The sequence below is a fragment of the Lolium perenne genome, chromosome 7 (genome assembly GCF_019359855.2).
Source record: "Lolium perenne isolate Kyuss_39 chromosome 7, Kyuss_2.0, whole genome shotgun sequence".
In the NCBI taxonomy this organism is placed as follows: Eukaryota; Viridiplantae; Streptophyta; class Magnoliopsida; order Poales; family Poaceae; genus Lolium; species Lolium perenne.
Genome location: NC_067250.2, coordinates 201,432,751 through 201,450,357, shown reverse-complemented (window position 1 = coordinate 201,450,357; position 17,607 = coordinate 201,432,751). Strand labels below are relative to the sequence as shown.

The 17,607-nt window shown below is 44.4% G+C and overlaps 1 protein-coding gene across 1 annotated transcript; it reads left to right on the top strand.

The window, feature by feature from the left end:
- Positions 1-2,354: 2,354 nt before the first annotated feature.
- On the top strand, positions 2,355-4,280 carry LOC127314478 (uncharacterized). The gene is made up of 7 exons (XM_051344945.2): positions 2,355-2,375; positions 2,467-2,679; positions 2,759-2,935; positions 3,020-3,382; positions 3,469-3,567; positions 3,661-3,783; positions 3,858-4,280. Exons 2-7 carry the CDS (start codon positions 2,656-2,658, stop codon positions 4,128-4,130), a joined length of 1,059 nt encoding a protein of 352 aa, XP_051200905.2. The 5' UTR covers positions 2,355-2,375; positions 2,467-2,655; the 3' UTR covers positions 4,131-4,280.
- Positions 4,281-17,607: the final 13,327 nt, after the last annotated feature.

Below are 17,607 nucleotides of genomic sequence, written 5' to 3'. Positions count from 1 at the left end.
CATGCATAGCTGAGGCAATATGCCTTCGGGAGATGGCAGATGCCGCGACAACGTACTATCCCGATGATGTTCCCACTCAGCATAACCCGGTCACTCGTTACAATGTCGACGTGCCCGAGAATGACCCCAAGCTAAAACTATTCCAATTCCCCGGTGGCAAGGCTGGTAAAGGAACAAAATATAAATTGGAGAACGAAGAGAAGGATTGTATAATGCTATATGTGCTTATGAACATGGAGGAAGTGATCCCATTCGTAAGGTAAAATGGTGAACAAATTACTTTGCAGCTAGTAACCTCGTCTCGGTCTAATGCTTATTTTCTCCTTTCAAATAATTCACGGATGAAATGTGGCCGTATGATGAATTGCCCGAAACCTCGGAGATGGACACTCTACTGAAAGACGGTGCTCCCGGAATTAATAAAAACTTTGTGACATGGTTCATGGAAAAAGTAATTTCTAACCTTTCCTCTTACATTGCAACACGTGACTTGTCCCTCTTATTACACGTAACTAATGCACACAACAAATTTGAAATGTTCTTGTAGGGCCGTGAGAGAAACGTTGATATGATAGATGAGTTGAAATGTGTTTCCCAAGGTTGTAGCCGTGAGGTGACCAAGTATGAGAAGTATGATGTGAATGGGTTTCGCTTCCACACAGAGACGCACCAGAAGGGCCGGGCGAATCCCAAAACGATAAATACTGGGGTCTTCACCAAAGGAGCCAACAACTTTGATTACTACGGAAGGTTACAAAGTGTATACGAGTTGACATTCAATCGTACGAACGTGCAACTCAATATCGTCGTGTTCAAGTGTCATTGGTTCGACCCAATAGGTGGACAAGAGAAGTGATAAGTCCATTGGGTTAGTTGAAGTTAAGCCTTCAACCACCTATAGCGGAGCCGATGTCTTTATTGTGGCTCACCAAGCCAAGCAAGTTTATTATTTGCCCTACCCATGCCGAAAGCGGAACTCAAGGGTTGGGAAGTCGTCTTCCGTATCGCCACATGGTAACCTACCGATTCCCTCTGAGGATGATTACAACAACATTGACCCCGTGACATACGAGGGGATTTTCTATCAAGAGGAACAGGACTTCGGGGAATATATTTTAGAACCGTTTGTTCAAGAGGACCTCGGGAACGATGCAGAAACTCGTGGTGAGTCAGTGGTGGATCTAAAGGACATATCTATGCTCGAGAAGTTACTTGAGGCGAATGACAATTATGATGAGCCTCCACCCGTCGACCCTTCAACTTTGTACTCACAAGATAGTGATAGTGATAGTGGGCCAGAGAAAGAGAAAGAGAAAGAGATGGAGTATGAGAGTGAGCATGAGAGCGATGATGGCTGGTGAGGGTCTTTTATTCTTAGTATTTATTATGTCAACATGCTTCTTAATTGCATTGTGCCTTTTATTCTTAGTATCTTCATTTTATTATGTCAACATGCTTCTTAATTGCATTGTGCCTTTTATTCTTAGTATCTTCATTTTATTATGTCAACATGCTTCTTAATTGCATTGTGCCTTTTATTCTTAGTATCTTCATATAATATGTCTTTGTGCTTAACTGTTTTATTCTTCTCAATGCGGTGGATTGGACAATATGAGCAGCGGCAAGGCAGACTCCGAGAGCTTGCTTAAGACGCTGGCGCAGGTGAAGAGGAATATTCCTAGACCCACTAGACGGAGTGATCGAGCCCCGGTGCAAAATCCGCGTTACGCCGATGGTACCGATGGAGGACGAGGACGAGGAGGACGAGGTGGAGGTCGAGGACGAGGACGAGGAGGACGAGGTGGAGGACGAGGTGGCGGCGGGGTACACATGGACTTTGACGAGCCACCCTCCGCTTCTGGCGACGTGGCTCCTGAGTTGTACCTAGAGGGTCCGTCTAGTGGGGAGGTGGAGATGGAGACGGAGTCTACACACGAGTCGGACTCTAGGGCTGAGTTGGAGGTGATGGAGGATGGGGGTGCGCCGAAGCCCTTGAAGCTGAGAAGCTGGAGTCCCCGATGCGAGGAAGGAGCCGAAGACCCATGATGACAAGGCCCTTATCATTCCTTCGAGCGATGAGTAAGTGTACTACTTCAGAAATTTCGAACATGTATTTTCATCTTGGGCATAATAAACAATTTGGCATGTGTACTAATGTGTGATTTATTTGCAGCAATCGGACATGGGATGCCAAGCCCCCGCATGCCTAACAGCTTGCTTGGGGCTCTGATTAAGAAGTTCTGGCCCGGCAGATACACTCCCCTTAGCACGGTCCCCGGTGGCCCGACGAAGCTAGCCACTACTTGGGCGGACTATGAGGATGCCCCTGCCGTAGGCTTCGCGACACCGCTGAGGCTGTGACCACCAAGTTCTGGGTAAGGCATATATTTCTCGAGCACCGTTCATAGTTGATGACCCTAATGTGCTAACTCATGACTTTCACAACTGATTTATGCATGATTGAAGTGCTTCTATCGTGTGGACCCGGAGCATGACACGCAGGCGCGTCTCACTTTGCGTGGCGCTTGCGAGAGGTTGACACCGCAGCAGTGGTACAACCAAAAGTTCACCAGCGCTAGTGCCTTCTGGGCTAACAAGGGTAAGAGGGTCAAGAAGGAGTACTTTGTTGGTAACGAGCCTACGGAGGAATGGGCAATGACCATTGAGGAGTACATGTCGGTGAGTAAAATGTCAATGAGATTCTACATTGCTGCTAAGTTTTCATTGAATTATCTTGAGCTGACTATTGCGTTTTCAGGTTTGTCCGGAGTGGGCCGAGCAGCATAGGGAGGCATGGGAGGAGCTGATTAGGGCGAGGTGGCTCAGGCAGGACGAGGAGTTTGCAGCCGTGTCGAGGCGTAACATGGAGAACCGAGGCACCGGTGGCACACATCGCGCGGGAAACCGCGACTACACCCGCTTCAAGGGGAAAAAGGTATGTATATACATGGAACGACCTTCATTCATTTCCCGCCATGTCTCATTTGTGGTACGCTTAACTTTTCTTTTCGCGATGCAGGTGGCCGAGGCACCACCTGGGGTGGTGCTTCATGATGCCCAGATATATGACATGATGCGGACGAAGCAGAAGCCCAATCCCGCATTGCCTCAGCCACAGTACTACGGCAATGCCAAGGCCGCCAAGGAGGACTACTGCGACATGGTCAAGTCTCGTCACCCCGAGGTGGATGACCCCTTGAGCATTCCGGTCGACGAGGAGTCGTTGGTCCTGTCGGGGCACGGGCGTCCGCATGGCCGTTTCCCTTGGATGAATAAGGCGGTCAAGCCTACCCACTCCACGAGCTACACGCGCCTCAAGCATACCCTCACCGCCGACAGCCCCCAGCCTCGTCCACGGCCTGCTCGTCCACCCGCCTACGATGTAAGTTTCCTCATTTTCATCCTCTTTCCGGTTTTCCTTCCTACATGGCTAAGTGTTTACGAGATTCATTGTTTCTGAAATTGTAGCCTGACTTCGAGGCGGCCTTCGAAGCCTGCAATGAAGCGTATCAGCAGGCCGTTGCCCAGTGGAATAGGCAGAATACGGCCTATATGACGTATTTATCAGTAAGTCTGAATCTTCCTTCTCGCGCAAGTAGATGACAAGTCTCAGTTTGATGCTTTATTTCTGCAAAGCCTAACTTGTAACCTATCTTGCAGGAAATGATGATCTCTATGTCTACTGGTACACCGCCACCGGATCGAGTTACCGTGGCGGGGGACATGCCTATCATGCCATCGAGGGCAGCTTTCGCTGCGACTTACTACGGATCCACACCGGAGGTAAGTTCTTTGCCAAACCGGTAGTTACCACTTTCCTTTGCCTCGCAAGTTGCTAACATGTAGGGAACACGTAGGGAACGGGATGGTCCGGGAACCAGGCATCGCCGGGTGGGCGCGAGGTCACACCGGTTCATGAAGGTGGTCGGTCTCCTGGGCGTTCTGCTGGTGTCTCTCCGTCGACTACTCCTGGGACTACTCCCGGTGCCTCTCCGTCGACTTCTCCTGGGCGTGCTACCGGTCCTTCTCCAGGTGGTTCTTCTGCAGCTTCTACCGGAGCGAAACCCCGGGCTGCTCGTTTCGCCAAGGATGTGGGCGGACACACCCCGCCCGGGTCCTTCCTCCGCTAGTCAGCACCGGGCTTCTTGCTTGCCATCATTTGCTACCTACTACTATGTATTGGATGACATGGCACTCTCCTCTTGTATGCTACTACATGCACCATGTATGCTACTATGTGGATTTCATGCTATTTATGTGAATTATGGTGATTTTGGATGAATTTGGATGTATTTGTATGCTACTATGTGGATTTCATGCTATTTACGTGAATTATGACGAATTTGGATGAATTTGGTCGATTATATGATATTTATGTGAATTTGGTGGATTATATGAACTGGAACTGGAACTGGATTGCACTGGAACTGGAACTGGAAAACAAAAAAAAAATTAAACAGGTCTATATGCCGAGGGGGTTGCCGTCGGCATAGACCCCTGCATAGACCATTTGGTCAGGTCTATGCCGAGGGGGTTGCCCTCGGCGTAGGAGATGAGCTCGGCAGGCGCGCCACGTGTCCCATGCATGCACGTGCATATGCCGAGGGGGTTGCCCTCGGCGTACACGCACAGGTGGCGCCGCCAGCTTGTGCCACGTCGCCTCGTTGGTCACCGGAAACCTGCTGTACGCCGAGGGGGTTGCCGTCGGCGTATGCCGATGCGCCGTTAACGGCGACGTCCCGCCGCCAGGAGACGCCGAGGGCAGCGACGCCGAGGGGCCCAGCGGGCCGTCGGCGTAGGTCGCGTACGCCGAGGGTCAACCATACGCCGACGGCGAGGCTGGCTACGCCGAGGGACCTAGACGCCGAGGGTCTACGCCGAGGGCTGCCGTCGGCGTAGCCTACGCCGAGGGCCAGGCGTGGCTACGCCGAGGGCAGCCGGCCGTCGGCGTATGCGGCGATTCCTGTAGTGTAGCTAGAAAATTACCTAAACACAACAACATGTTCCATAGATCTAAATTTTAGATCACCTTGAAAAAGAAATCTAGAAGTTTACATGTCAGTTTTATCAAAGCTAAACTTATACACTGCAATAGATACCTGCCATTAGATAACCTGAACCTTGTGCACCGGATAGCTCATTTATAGTATTAATCCATGGTCACCAAAGTGCTAAAAGATTATTCTACTACTATGTGCCACCATCGGGTAGGCCTGCCATCAAACCATGTATTTTTTTCCCCAAATGACAAGTTAAGCTAGATTTTACAGAAGTTAAGTGTGTTTCAATGGATTTTACACATAACATTTATTTGACTCTGGCCTAATTTCCAGTTATCAAATCCATATTACTTCTTCCTATCAGTATGTTTGTTTTCGTAGGGAGCTTCCTTGACTAGCAAAACATTTTTCCTGCATGCACTGCCGAAGAAAAGACAAGTCATGGTGTGTTAATTGGATGATGTTCTGCAATTGGTAAATTTTTTAGCGTGGGATATTGTATGGGTTTTATTTAACTGTAAATAATATTAGTTGTAGGTGTCTATTCACTTACAAAATAAACAATTCATCGTATCTTTGTGAAGTTATCTACAATTCTACATTTTTTATTTGTAAGTATCTCTCAGACTGTATAGGTGTAATATTTGCTAAAATATGTTGAAGTGGTCCTCGAATATACTTTTTTGCTTCTAAATTCTTGCTAGAAATACATATAAACTTATAGCTGAATATTGATGAATAATAAGAGGTTGATTTTTTGTTTGCTGTTTTTTTATCTCTAGCAACAAGTTATGCATCTATCAAATTTATCGTTGCAGCAAAGGGTATTTTTTTAACTGTGGAGAAATTGTAATGAGAAATTGTGTATGTTGTGTAGCCATAAATTAACTTCTGGCATATTTTCTTTGTACTGGGTGAATATTGCACAACTGTGTGCTTTTGCCATACATCTTCTGCATTTTCCTACTTCATTGCACTTGACTAAAGAAAAAATGGATCTTAACATGCAGCCAGAAACGAAAATACACAGCCAACATATGAAAAATGTAAAACAAAATCTGCATGTTTGTGGCGATATGATAAAAGAGAAAGTGCGCAGCAACGCACACTAGGTCCTTCTAGTAGAGAACTATAGTTGGGTGTCTCAATGTAGAGCCGGTGGTCACAAATTCCTAAGATTGGAAAACCAGGGCACGTCCTTCGTCGACTATTCTCGAGTTTGTTTCACACACCACACTCTAGAACGGTTTAAACTCGTCCTCCAAAACGCTGGCAGCGTAAGGATCAAGGCATCAAGCTGACACGAATGCTCATCGTCGACCGCACTTTAAATTCCAACTATGGATGCCCAAGAGGCCAAGACCGCTTGCGGTGCTGATATTGATCTGTCTAGAGAAGAACGCACTATTACGGTTTGGACTCAAAACGTTGGAAAAGGGCAACAAGTTGACTAGATGGTTCAAACTGTCCCATCTTTAAACGTGTACTTGTATATGTTATGCATTCGTTCGTGGGTAGTCACTGGTCAATATATAAAGTATATTCAGTAATTCCATTTCGAATCGATCGGCCGTTTGCCAGAGCGTGCGTTTCCTGAACCACTGAAGACACGCTTGGCATGTGCACAGGTCATCAATGACATGAAACAAGATCTAGATACATGCTTACGATTGCTTGGTGTGGAATTCTCTTTTGATCGACAGCTATGAATATTGTACGCGTGGATGCAATTGAATTCCAGTCAAGTCTTCAGTCGTTATGGACTCAAGTGACTCCGTGAAGCATTTTGTTAGCTACCAAAACTAGCAGTAAAATGTTGACTACGTTCCATATTTATTGACCGTTTTTTCTAGATTTACGTGTACCTACCGATACAGCAAAAAAAAATCTAGATATATGTGTATCTAGATAAATCAGCGATAGTTGATATGAAATAGAGATGAGTAATATTAATTTAGTAATCCTATATATACAATTTTGTTTCTCTAGTTCTACATGCTTGCCGTAGGTTCGATTTTTTTTTTTTGCAGTAACAATGGATTTTTTTTGATCATTAGGAGGAGTAGACGGTCGGTCTCAACTTAAAAAAAGTTTACGTCTAATATAACGAAAAGGGTTTGAGCACAACAGATGATAATTTGCATGGAACAAACTTTTCTATTGTATAACATGGAGAGAAGAGATGCCAACCGTTGGATTTTCGAAGAGATGGTGGATGGCAACTGACAAGATCTCATGTTGCCACATGGCAACTCTGGACAAGTACGCTCCGTATAAAGCTCTCCCAATATTGGTATCCTAACTAATTCTGGCAAAATCTATTCTAGTTGATCCATTACAACAACAACATTGTGAAACATGGAATTTCAATAAGATGAAAATAGATTACATCCATATATATGATCCAAACACGACAAGTCGATCGGGCAAACGAACATATTTGGTCTCCAATTCAGAAAAAAGATGTAAAATTAATGGACACTATACAAGCGACAATCCATACAACACCGAAGATTGAGTAGAAAAACAAAATATTTATGAAAATTATGTGACCTATATGGTGGGCACCGTCTTCTTGGAATAGGTGCACAAAAATAATAGCCTCTATCTTCATAAGTCCTCGAAGGTCCTTCAGCTGAAACTTCATGACGTGGGCATTACCCTTCGGGTAACCGACATTGTCCTATCCTGTACGGCCCAACTGGAGGCCCATGAAGATACCCAATGGCAAGGTGGGCCACCAGGACGGTGCTGAAGAAGATTACTTGAAGTACAAGACGAAGAGGAGCCGAACAAGGAAAGTTTAGAGCTAGGTCTTTTGTAAACCTAGTCGTACCTGGACAGATCTCTTGAGACCTGGCCTCCTATATAAAGGCCAGGAGAGGGGTTGCCGAGGGACACAATCAATCTTAGCAACTTTAGCCACCAGAAGTCTAGAGCTAGGTCCCCGTAAGCACTTAGCCTCTTGACGAGATCACAGCCGAAACCTTCGGCACCCCATTGTAACCCGATATTTTCATAATCAAGATCAGACAGGCAGGACGTAAGAGTTTTACCTCATCGAGGGCCCCGAACCTAGGTAAATTGCTCCCCCCGCTTGTCTGTTAACCGATGTCTCGTGTCAGCTTATAGGATACCATCAACCCTAAGCCCCAATCGGAGGGCATTGCCGAGGAGTACCCTCGACAATTGGCGCCATCTGTGGGAACCCTGTCGGCACAAGGCAGGTCATCGGCAGTACCAGTCACGTCTGCGGCGTTCGTGCTAGAGTCACCAACGTCGTCGGATCCGAAAGATTCAGTTCGTTGCGGGTCCTTCGAGTTCATACCGCATATCGAGGCGTCGCATCGGATCTCCGCAGAATCACGCGACAACATGGATACTACTTTCGGTGGTGTTCACTTCATCATCAATTCTAGAGGGTTTCTTCGCCTCCCTAGTTCAAACGCATCAAGCCTAAGAACTTCGGTTCCAGAAGATATCACGCCAGCAGCAGCTTCGGCAGTCCTACCCAGAAGTGCGGGAGAGGGAAGCCGAGGTAGCCTCGGCGCAGCAGAGGAGCAAAGGAAAAGACGAAGGGACTCACGTCGTGAAGAGGAAGAACAAATCGCGACTCGCCCCCGACAGTACGAACGAGGATGCCACAGCACACAATCAAGCAGGAATCGTCTTCGCACACCTTGCCTATCGGCCACGGAGCAACTTGAAGCACCGTGTTATCTACACTCTTACATCGATCCAAAGGATGGCCTTGAAAAATCCAGTCATCTGCTCAGAAATTGTCGGCAGTTCCTTGAAATTCGGCAGTTCCGCGACGATCTTAGGGCAGAGGCGGCGGCAAGAGTTCACACAATGGAGAGAAGATCCTATAGCTATCCGCCAGAACCATATATACCAGAGCCATATGTACCAGTAGGAGGAGACAAGTACGCACCAACCAAGGTATTTCCAGAGTCTCGCGGACAGGTCAGCATGATCCATAAAACTAGCTTTTCAAAGAGAGAAGTTAAGAAGTTTTCTCGGGAAGTAAAGTACGCAGAAGTTGTCATGGTCGACATGCCCGAATATATCGACTGGTCAGACCAAAGTATATCTTTTAGTAAGGAAGATCACCCGAAGGCCGTCCCAAGGCCTGGCCACGCAGCCTTAGTCCTTGAAGCGCAGATTGGAGGATACAATATGAGCAAAGTGTTCATGGACGGAGGAAGCGGCCTGAATCTGTTGTTCGCCAGCACGATGAAAGCGATGGGCCTAACAGTCAACATGCTACGAGAGTCCGACACGGGATTCTATGGCATCATACCGACTCGACCCGCTTATTCTCTTGGCAAGATATCACTGGACGTAGTTTTCGGCACACCCAGCAACTTCAGAAAGGAGAAAATCGAGTTTGAGGTGGTCGACTGGGAGTCTCAGTACCATGTCATCCTCGGCAGACCTGCGTTTGCCAAATTCATGGCGGTACCCCACTACGCGTACCTGAAACTGAAGATGTCAGGCAACAATGGGACAGCGATAAACATACATGGAAGCTTCTCCCGTTCAGATAGCTGTGACAGGGATTTCCAAAAGATTGCCTCAAAGTTTGGGGCTAAGGAAGAACTTAATGCAGTCGATGCTATTACAGACCACACGAAGCCACCAGCCGATAATCGAAATGTGAGATCAGATGAGTTTGACGTTGCGAAGGAAGCAAAGAAGCTGCAGGTGCATCCCTCTGACCCGAAGAAAATAGTCAATATTTCGGCAGACCTCACTGTCGCATAGGAAGGCGCGCTCATCGAGTTCCTCCGTGAGCGCTGGGAAATATTTGCATGGGAACCATCCGACATGCCAGGTATTCCCAGGGAACTCGCTGAGCACGCCCTCAATGTTGACCCGAAGGCCAAACCAGTACAGCAGTCGATGCGCCGATTTTCAGAGCCGAAGAGAAAAGCGATCGGCGAAGAAGTTAGTCGGCTCCGCAAGGCCAGATTCATTCGGGAGCTCAAGGAAGCTGATGTCTACGCACGATTCTATTCCTGTAGACAGTGTTGGGCCTCCAAGAGCAGAGGTTTGTAGAACAGCAGCAAGTTTCCCTTAAGTGAATCACCCAAGGTTTATCGAACTCAGGGAGGTAGAGGTCAAAGATAGTCCTCTCAAGCAACCCTGCAATTAAGATACAAGAAGTCTCTTGTGTCCCCAACACACCTAATACACTTGTCAGATGTATAGGTGCACTAGTTCGGCGAAGAGATAGTGAAATACAAGTAATATGGATGATTATAAGTAGTAATTGCAATCTGAAATAAAAATGGCAGCAAGCGAACATGTAGCAGAACTTGTTGGAAACGGTGTTTCAATGCTTAGAGACAAGGCCTAGGGATCATACTTTCACTAGTGGACACTCTCAACAATGATCACATAACTGAATAAATAAATGCTACTCTTAAACACTCTCTTGTTGGATAACAAACACCATTCATTGTGTAGGGCTACAAGAGCACCCTCAAGCCGGAGTAAACAAGCTCCACAACTTCATAAAGGAATCACACACGATGCGCACACTGTCACCGTCACACCGTGGAGAGTGAATCCGGAGTTCATATTAAAGTAACCTCTAGAGTGCATAAAAGACCGTTGCAATTTAGACCGAGTACTAACATAGCATACACACTGTCAACTATAGCTATGAAAGGGGGAATAGATCACATCAATACTATCATAGTAATAGTTAACTTCATAATCTACAAGGGATTACAATCATAACCTACGCCAAGTACTACATGATGCACACACTGTCAACTTTACATCATGGAGGAGGAATAGACTACTTTAATAACATCACTAGAGTAGCACATAGATTAATAGTGATACAAAGCTCATGATCACATAAAGATCACACCATGGGAGAGAGAGATGAACCACATAGCTACCGGTAGAGCCCTCAGCCTCGGGGGAGAACTACTCCCTCCTCATCATAGGAGACAGCAATGGCGATGAAGATGGCGGTGGTGTCGATGGAGATGACTCCGGGGGCAATTCCCCGTCCCGGCGGCGTGCCGGAACAGAGACTTCTGTCCCCCGAAACTTGTCTTCGCGATAGCGGCGGCTACGGAACTCTTCGTGGTTTATTTACAATTATAACTTCCACACCTATTCATTTGTCATTTGGGAGAATTTCCCATATAAAGAAAGAAAAAGAGTCAAAGAAAGGATGGGAGCTGTTTTGTTTCCCATGTCAAATCAAAAAAGAGAGGTCAAAGATACCATAACAATGTGTATCAGACTGCCAATATGACTGGATGCTTTAGGGTTTTCGCGGCGGAGAGAATATATAGGCGGAAGGGCGGCCTCGGAGGAGCCAGGGGGTGCCCACACCACATGGCGGCGCGGCCAGGGGTGGGCCCACGCCCCCCTGATGGCGCGTGATGCACACGTCCGTTGGGAACCCCAAGAGGAAGGTGTGATGCGCACAGCAGTAAGTTTTCCCTCAGAAAGAAACCAAGGTTATCGAACCTGTAGGAGATGAAGGCCACGTGAAGGTTGTTGGTGGAGGAGTGTAGTGCGGCGCAACACCAGGGATTCCGGCGCCAACGTGGAACCTGCACAACACAATCACAATACTTTGCCCCAACTTAACGGTGAGGTTGTCAATCTCACCGGCTTGCTGTAAACAAAGGATTAAATGTATAGTGTGGAGAATGATGTTTGTTTGCGAAGAACAACAGAGAACAGAGATTGCAGTAGATTGTATTTCAGATGTAAAAGAATGGACCGGGGTCCACAGTTCACTAGTGGTGTCTCTCCAATAAGATAAACAGCATGTTGGGTGAACAAATTACAGTTGGGCAATTGACAAATAGAGATGCACATACATATCATGATGACTACTATGAGATTTACTTAGGGCATTACGACAAAGAACATAGCCCGCTATCCAGCATGCATCTATGCCTAAACAGTCCACCTTCGGGTTAGCATCCGCACCCCTTCCAGTATTAAGTTGCAAACAACAGACAATTGCATTAAGTACTGTGCATAATGTAATCAACACAAATATCCTTAGACAAAGCATCAATGTTTTATCCCTAGTGGAAACAGCACATCCATAACCTTAGAACTTTCTGTCACTGTCCCAGATTCAATGGAGGCATGAACCCTCTTGGAGTTACAAGTATCAACTTGGCCAGAGCCTCTACTAGCAACGGAGAGCATGCAAGATCATAAACAACACATATATGATAGATCAATAATCAACTTGACATAGTATTCAATATTCATCGGATCCCAACAAACACAACATGTAGCATTACAAATAGACGATCTTGATCATGATAGGCAGCTCACAAGATCTAAACATGATAGCACAAGAGGAGAAGACAACCATCTAGCTACTGCTATGGACCCATAGTCAAAGGATGAACTACTCACGCATCAATCCGGAGGCGGGCATGATGATGTAGAGTCCTCCGGTGATGATTCCCCTCTCCAGCAGGGTGCCGGAGGCGATCTCCTGAATCCCCCGAGATGGGATTGGCGGCGGCGGCGTCACAGTAACTTTTCTCGTATCGTGGCTCTCGGTGATAGGGTTTTCGCGACGGAGAGAATATATAGGCGAAGCGGCAGAGTCGGGAGGCACCCGAGGGGCCCACCCCATAGGGCGGCGCGCCCAGGGGTGGGTCCGCCCCCCCTAGGGTGTGGCCGCCTCGTTGCCCCTCTTCGTCTCCTCTTCGGACTTCTGGAAGGCTCCGTGCAAAATAAGACCGTGGGCTTTTGTTTCGTCCAATTCCGAGAATATTTCCTGTGTAGGATTTCTGAAACCAAAAACAGCAGAAAACAGGAACTGGCGCTTCGGCATCTTGTTAATAGGTTAGTGCCAGAAAATGCATAAAAATGATGTAAAGTGTATATAAAACATGTGAGTATTGTCATATAACTAGCATGGAACATAAGAAATTATAGATACATTTGAGACGTATCAAGCATCCCCAAGCTTAGTTCCTACTCGCCCTCGAGTAGGTAAACGATAACAAGGATAATTTCTGAAGTGACATGCTACTATCATAATCTTGATCAATACTATTGTAAAGCATATGAAGTGAATGAAGTGATTCGAAGCAATAGTAAAGATAATGACTAAACAACTGAATCATATAGCAAAGACTTTTCATGAATAGTACTTTCAAGACAAGCATCAATAAGTCTTGCATAAGAGTTAACTCATAAATCAATAGATTCTTAATAAAAGGTTTTGAAGTAACACAAAGGATAATTAAGTTTCAGCAATTGCTTTCAACTTGTAACATGTATATCTCATGGATAATTGTCAACATAAAGCAATATAACAAGCGCAATAAGTAAACATGTAAGAATCAATGCACAAAGTTGACACAAGTGTTTGCTTCTAAGATAGAAAGAAGTAGGTAAACTGACTCAACATAAAGTAAAAGAAAGGCCCTTCGCAGAGGGAAGCATGGATTACTCATGTGCTAGAGCTTTTTATTTTGAAAACATGGAAACAATTTTGGCAACGGTAGTAATAATTCATATGTGTTATGCATAAAACCTCCTATAAGTTGCAAGCCTCATGCATCGTATACCAATAGTGCTCGCACCTTGTCCTAATTAGCTCGGATTTCTATGGATTATCATTGCATTACATATGTTTCAACCGAGTGTCACAAAGGGGCACCTCTATGCCACCTGTACAAAGGTCCAAGGAGATAGATCGCATTTGATTTCTCAGTTTTGATAGATCTCAACTTGAGGACATCCATACCGGGACAACATAGAAAACAGATAATGGACTCCTCTTTTTAATGCTTAAGCATTCAACAACATATAATATTCTCATAAGAGATTGGGGATTTAATGTCCAAACTGAAACTTCCACCATGACACATGGCTTTGGTTGGCGGCCCAATGTTCTTCTCTAACAATATGCATACTCAAACAATTTAATCATGATAAATCACCCCTAATTCAGACAAGACGAACATGCATAGCAACTCACATGATATTCAACAAAGGTGTAAAAAGTTGATGGCGTCCCCAGAAACATGGTTACCGCTCAACAAGCAACTTATAAGAAATAAGATACATAAGCAACATATTCAATACCATAATAGTTTTTAAGCTATTTTCCCATGAGCTATATATTGCAAAGAAAAGGAATGAAATTTTAAAGGTAGCACACAAGCAATTTACTTTGGAATGGCAGATAAATACCACATATAGGTAGTTATGGTGGACAAAAATGGCATGAGTTTTGGCTCAAGGTTTTTGGATGCATGAGAAGCATTTCCTCTCAGTACAGCTTGGGCTAGCAAGGTTGTTTGAAGAAAACACAAGTATGAACCGGTACAGCAAAACTTACATAAGAACATATTGCAAGCATTATAAGACTCTACACGGTCTCCTTGTTGCTCAAACACTTTTACCAGAAAATATCTAGACTTTTAGAGAGATCAATCATGCAAACCAAATTTCAACAAGCTCTACGGTAGTTCTCCACTAATAGGTTTAAACTACATGATGCAAAAGCTTAAACATGATCTATGAGAGCTCAAAACAATTGCCAAGTATCAAATTATTCAAGACCATATACCAATTACCACATGAAGCATTTTCTGTTTCCAACCAAATAGCAATCAACGAAACGGTTTTCAACTCCGCCATGAAGATTAAAAGTAAAGCTAAGAACACCAGTGTTCATATGAAAAAGCGGAGCGTGTCTTTCTCCAATACAAGGAATGCTAGGATCCGATTTTATTCAAACAAAAACAAACAGCCACTCCAAGTAAAGCACATAAGATGTGACGGAATAAAAATATAGTTTCACTAGAGGTTACCTGATAAGTTGTCGATGAAGAAGGGGATGCCTTGGGCATCCCCAAGCTTAGATGCTTGAGTCTTCTTGAAATATGCAGGGTTGAACCACGGGGGCATCCCCAAGCTTAGACTTTTCACTCTTCTTGATCATATTATATCATCCTCCTCTCTTGACCCTTGAAAACTTCCTCCACACCAAACTCAAAACAAACTCATTAGAGGGTTAGTGCATAATCAAAAATTCACATGTTCAGAGAGGACACAATCATTCTTAACACTTCTGGACATTACCCAAAGCTACTGAAAGTTAATGGGACAAAGAAATCCACTCAACACAGTAAAAGAGGCAATGCGAACTAAAAGGCAGAATCTGTCAAAACAGAACAGCCCGTAAAGACGAATTTTTTCGAGGCACTTAACAGGCTCAGATGAAAAGGCTCAAATTGGATGAAAGTTGCGTACATATCTGAGGATCACGCATGAATTTTTTCAGCATTTTACGAGTTTTCTACAGAGAGATCTACTCAAATTCATGACAGGTAAAAATCTGTTTCTGCGCAGGAATCCAAATCTAGTATCAACTTTATCAAAGACTTTACTTGGCAGAACAATATGATAAGGAGAGGTTGCTACAGTAGTAACAACTTCCAAGATGCAGCAAAACAGTAGAAAAATAAATAAAAACAACATGGGTTATCTTCCAAGAAGTGCTTTTCTTTAACGCCTTTCAGCTAGGCGCAGAAAGTGCAAATCAAGTAACATCGAGAGAAGAAGCATCAACAGAGGAGTTTGGAGTTTTCTCAACTATGCATTGTATCTTATCTATGTAAGAAACTCCTCTTTCATTACTATTAGGCTTACTATCCTCCTCAAACAAATTTTCAGGAACAATCCAAGCAAAATTCTTTTCTAGTGCCTCATGCATTCCTATGAGTTTATTAGGTATTGGTATTTTAATCTCCCCCTCATAATTGGTTTTATTAGTACATTTTAGCCTATCCTTTTCCATATTTTCAAGGGTATTTGCAAAATTGGTAAAACACCCAGGCATTTTATGTTTAATAAAGACTTTCCTAGCTTCTCTAGCTACATCTCCAAATTCTCTAAGAAGGGTTTCTAAAACAAAATCTTTCTTTTCTCCTTCTTCCATATCACAAAGTGTAAGAAACATATGTTGCATAATAGGATTAAGATTAACAAATCTAGCTTCCAACATGTGCACTAAAGAGGCAGTAGCAATTTCATAATTAGGAGCAAGTTCCCTCAAGGATCTATCTTCAAAATCTTTAACCGTACTAACATGAGTGAAAAATTCTTCTATATTATCTCTTCCAATGATGGACCCATGCCCTACCGATATATCTTTCAAAGTAAACTTAGGGTGAAGCATGATGAAATAAACAAAGGTAAACTAATAAGATAAAGTAAATGCAAGTAACTAATTTTTTTGTGTTTTTGATATAAGAAAGCAAACAAGACAGAAAATAAAATAAAGTAAAGCAAGTAACTAATTTTTTGTGTGTTTTTGATATAAAGAAAGCAAACAAAACAGAAAATAAAATAAAGTAAAGCAAGACAATAAACAAAGTAAAGAGATTGGATGTGAGAGACTCCCCTTGCAGCGTGTCTTGATCTCCCCGGCAACGGCGCCAGAAAACTGTCTTGATGGCGCGTGATGCACACGTCCGTTGGGAACCCCAAGAGGAAGGTGTGATGCGCACAGCAGTAAGTTTTCCCTCAGAAAGAAACCAAGGTTATCGAACCAGTAGGAGATGAAGGCCACGTGAAGGTTGTTGGTGGAGGAGTGTAGTGCGGCGCAACACCAGGGATTCCGGCGTCAACGTGGAACCTGCACAACACAATCACAATACTTTGCCCCAACTTAACAGTGAGGTAGTCAATCTCACCGGTTTGCTGTAAACAAAGGATTAAACGTATAGTGTGGAGAATGATGTTTGTTTGTGAAGAACAACAGAGAACAGAGATTGCAGTAGATTGTATTTCAGATGTAAAAGAATGGACCGGGGTCCACAGTTCACTAGTGGTGTCTCTCCAATAAGATAAACATCATGTTGGGTGAACAAATTACAGTTGGGCAATTGACAAATAGAGATGCACATACATATCATGATGACTACTATGAGATTTACTTAGGGCATTACGACAAAGAACATAGACCGCTATCCAGCATGCATTTATGCCTAAAAAGTCCACCTTCGGGTTAGTATCCGCACCCCTTCCAGTATTAAGTTGCAAACAACAGACAATTGCATTAAGTACTGTGCGTAATGTAATCAACACAAATATCCTTAGACAAAGCATCGATGTTTTATCCCTAGTGGCAACAGCACATCCATAACCTTAGAACTTTCTGTCACTGTCCCAGATTCAATGGAGGCATGAACCCACTATCGAGCATAAATACTCCCTCTTGGAGTTACAAGTATTAACTTGGCCAGAGCCTCTACTAGCAACGGAGAGCATGCAAGATCATAAACAACACATATATGATAGATCAATAATCAACTTGACATAGTATTCAATACTCATCGGATCCCAACAAACACAACATGTAGCATTACAAATAGACGATCTTGATCATGATAGGCAGCTCACAAGATCTAAACATGATAGCACAAGAGGAGAAGACAACCATCTAGCTACTGCTATGGACCCATAGTCCAAGGATGAACTACTCACGCATCAATCCGGAGGCGGGCATGATGATGTACAGTCCTCCGGTGATGATTCCCCTCTCCGGCAGGGTGCCAGAGGCGATCTCCTGAATCCCCCG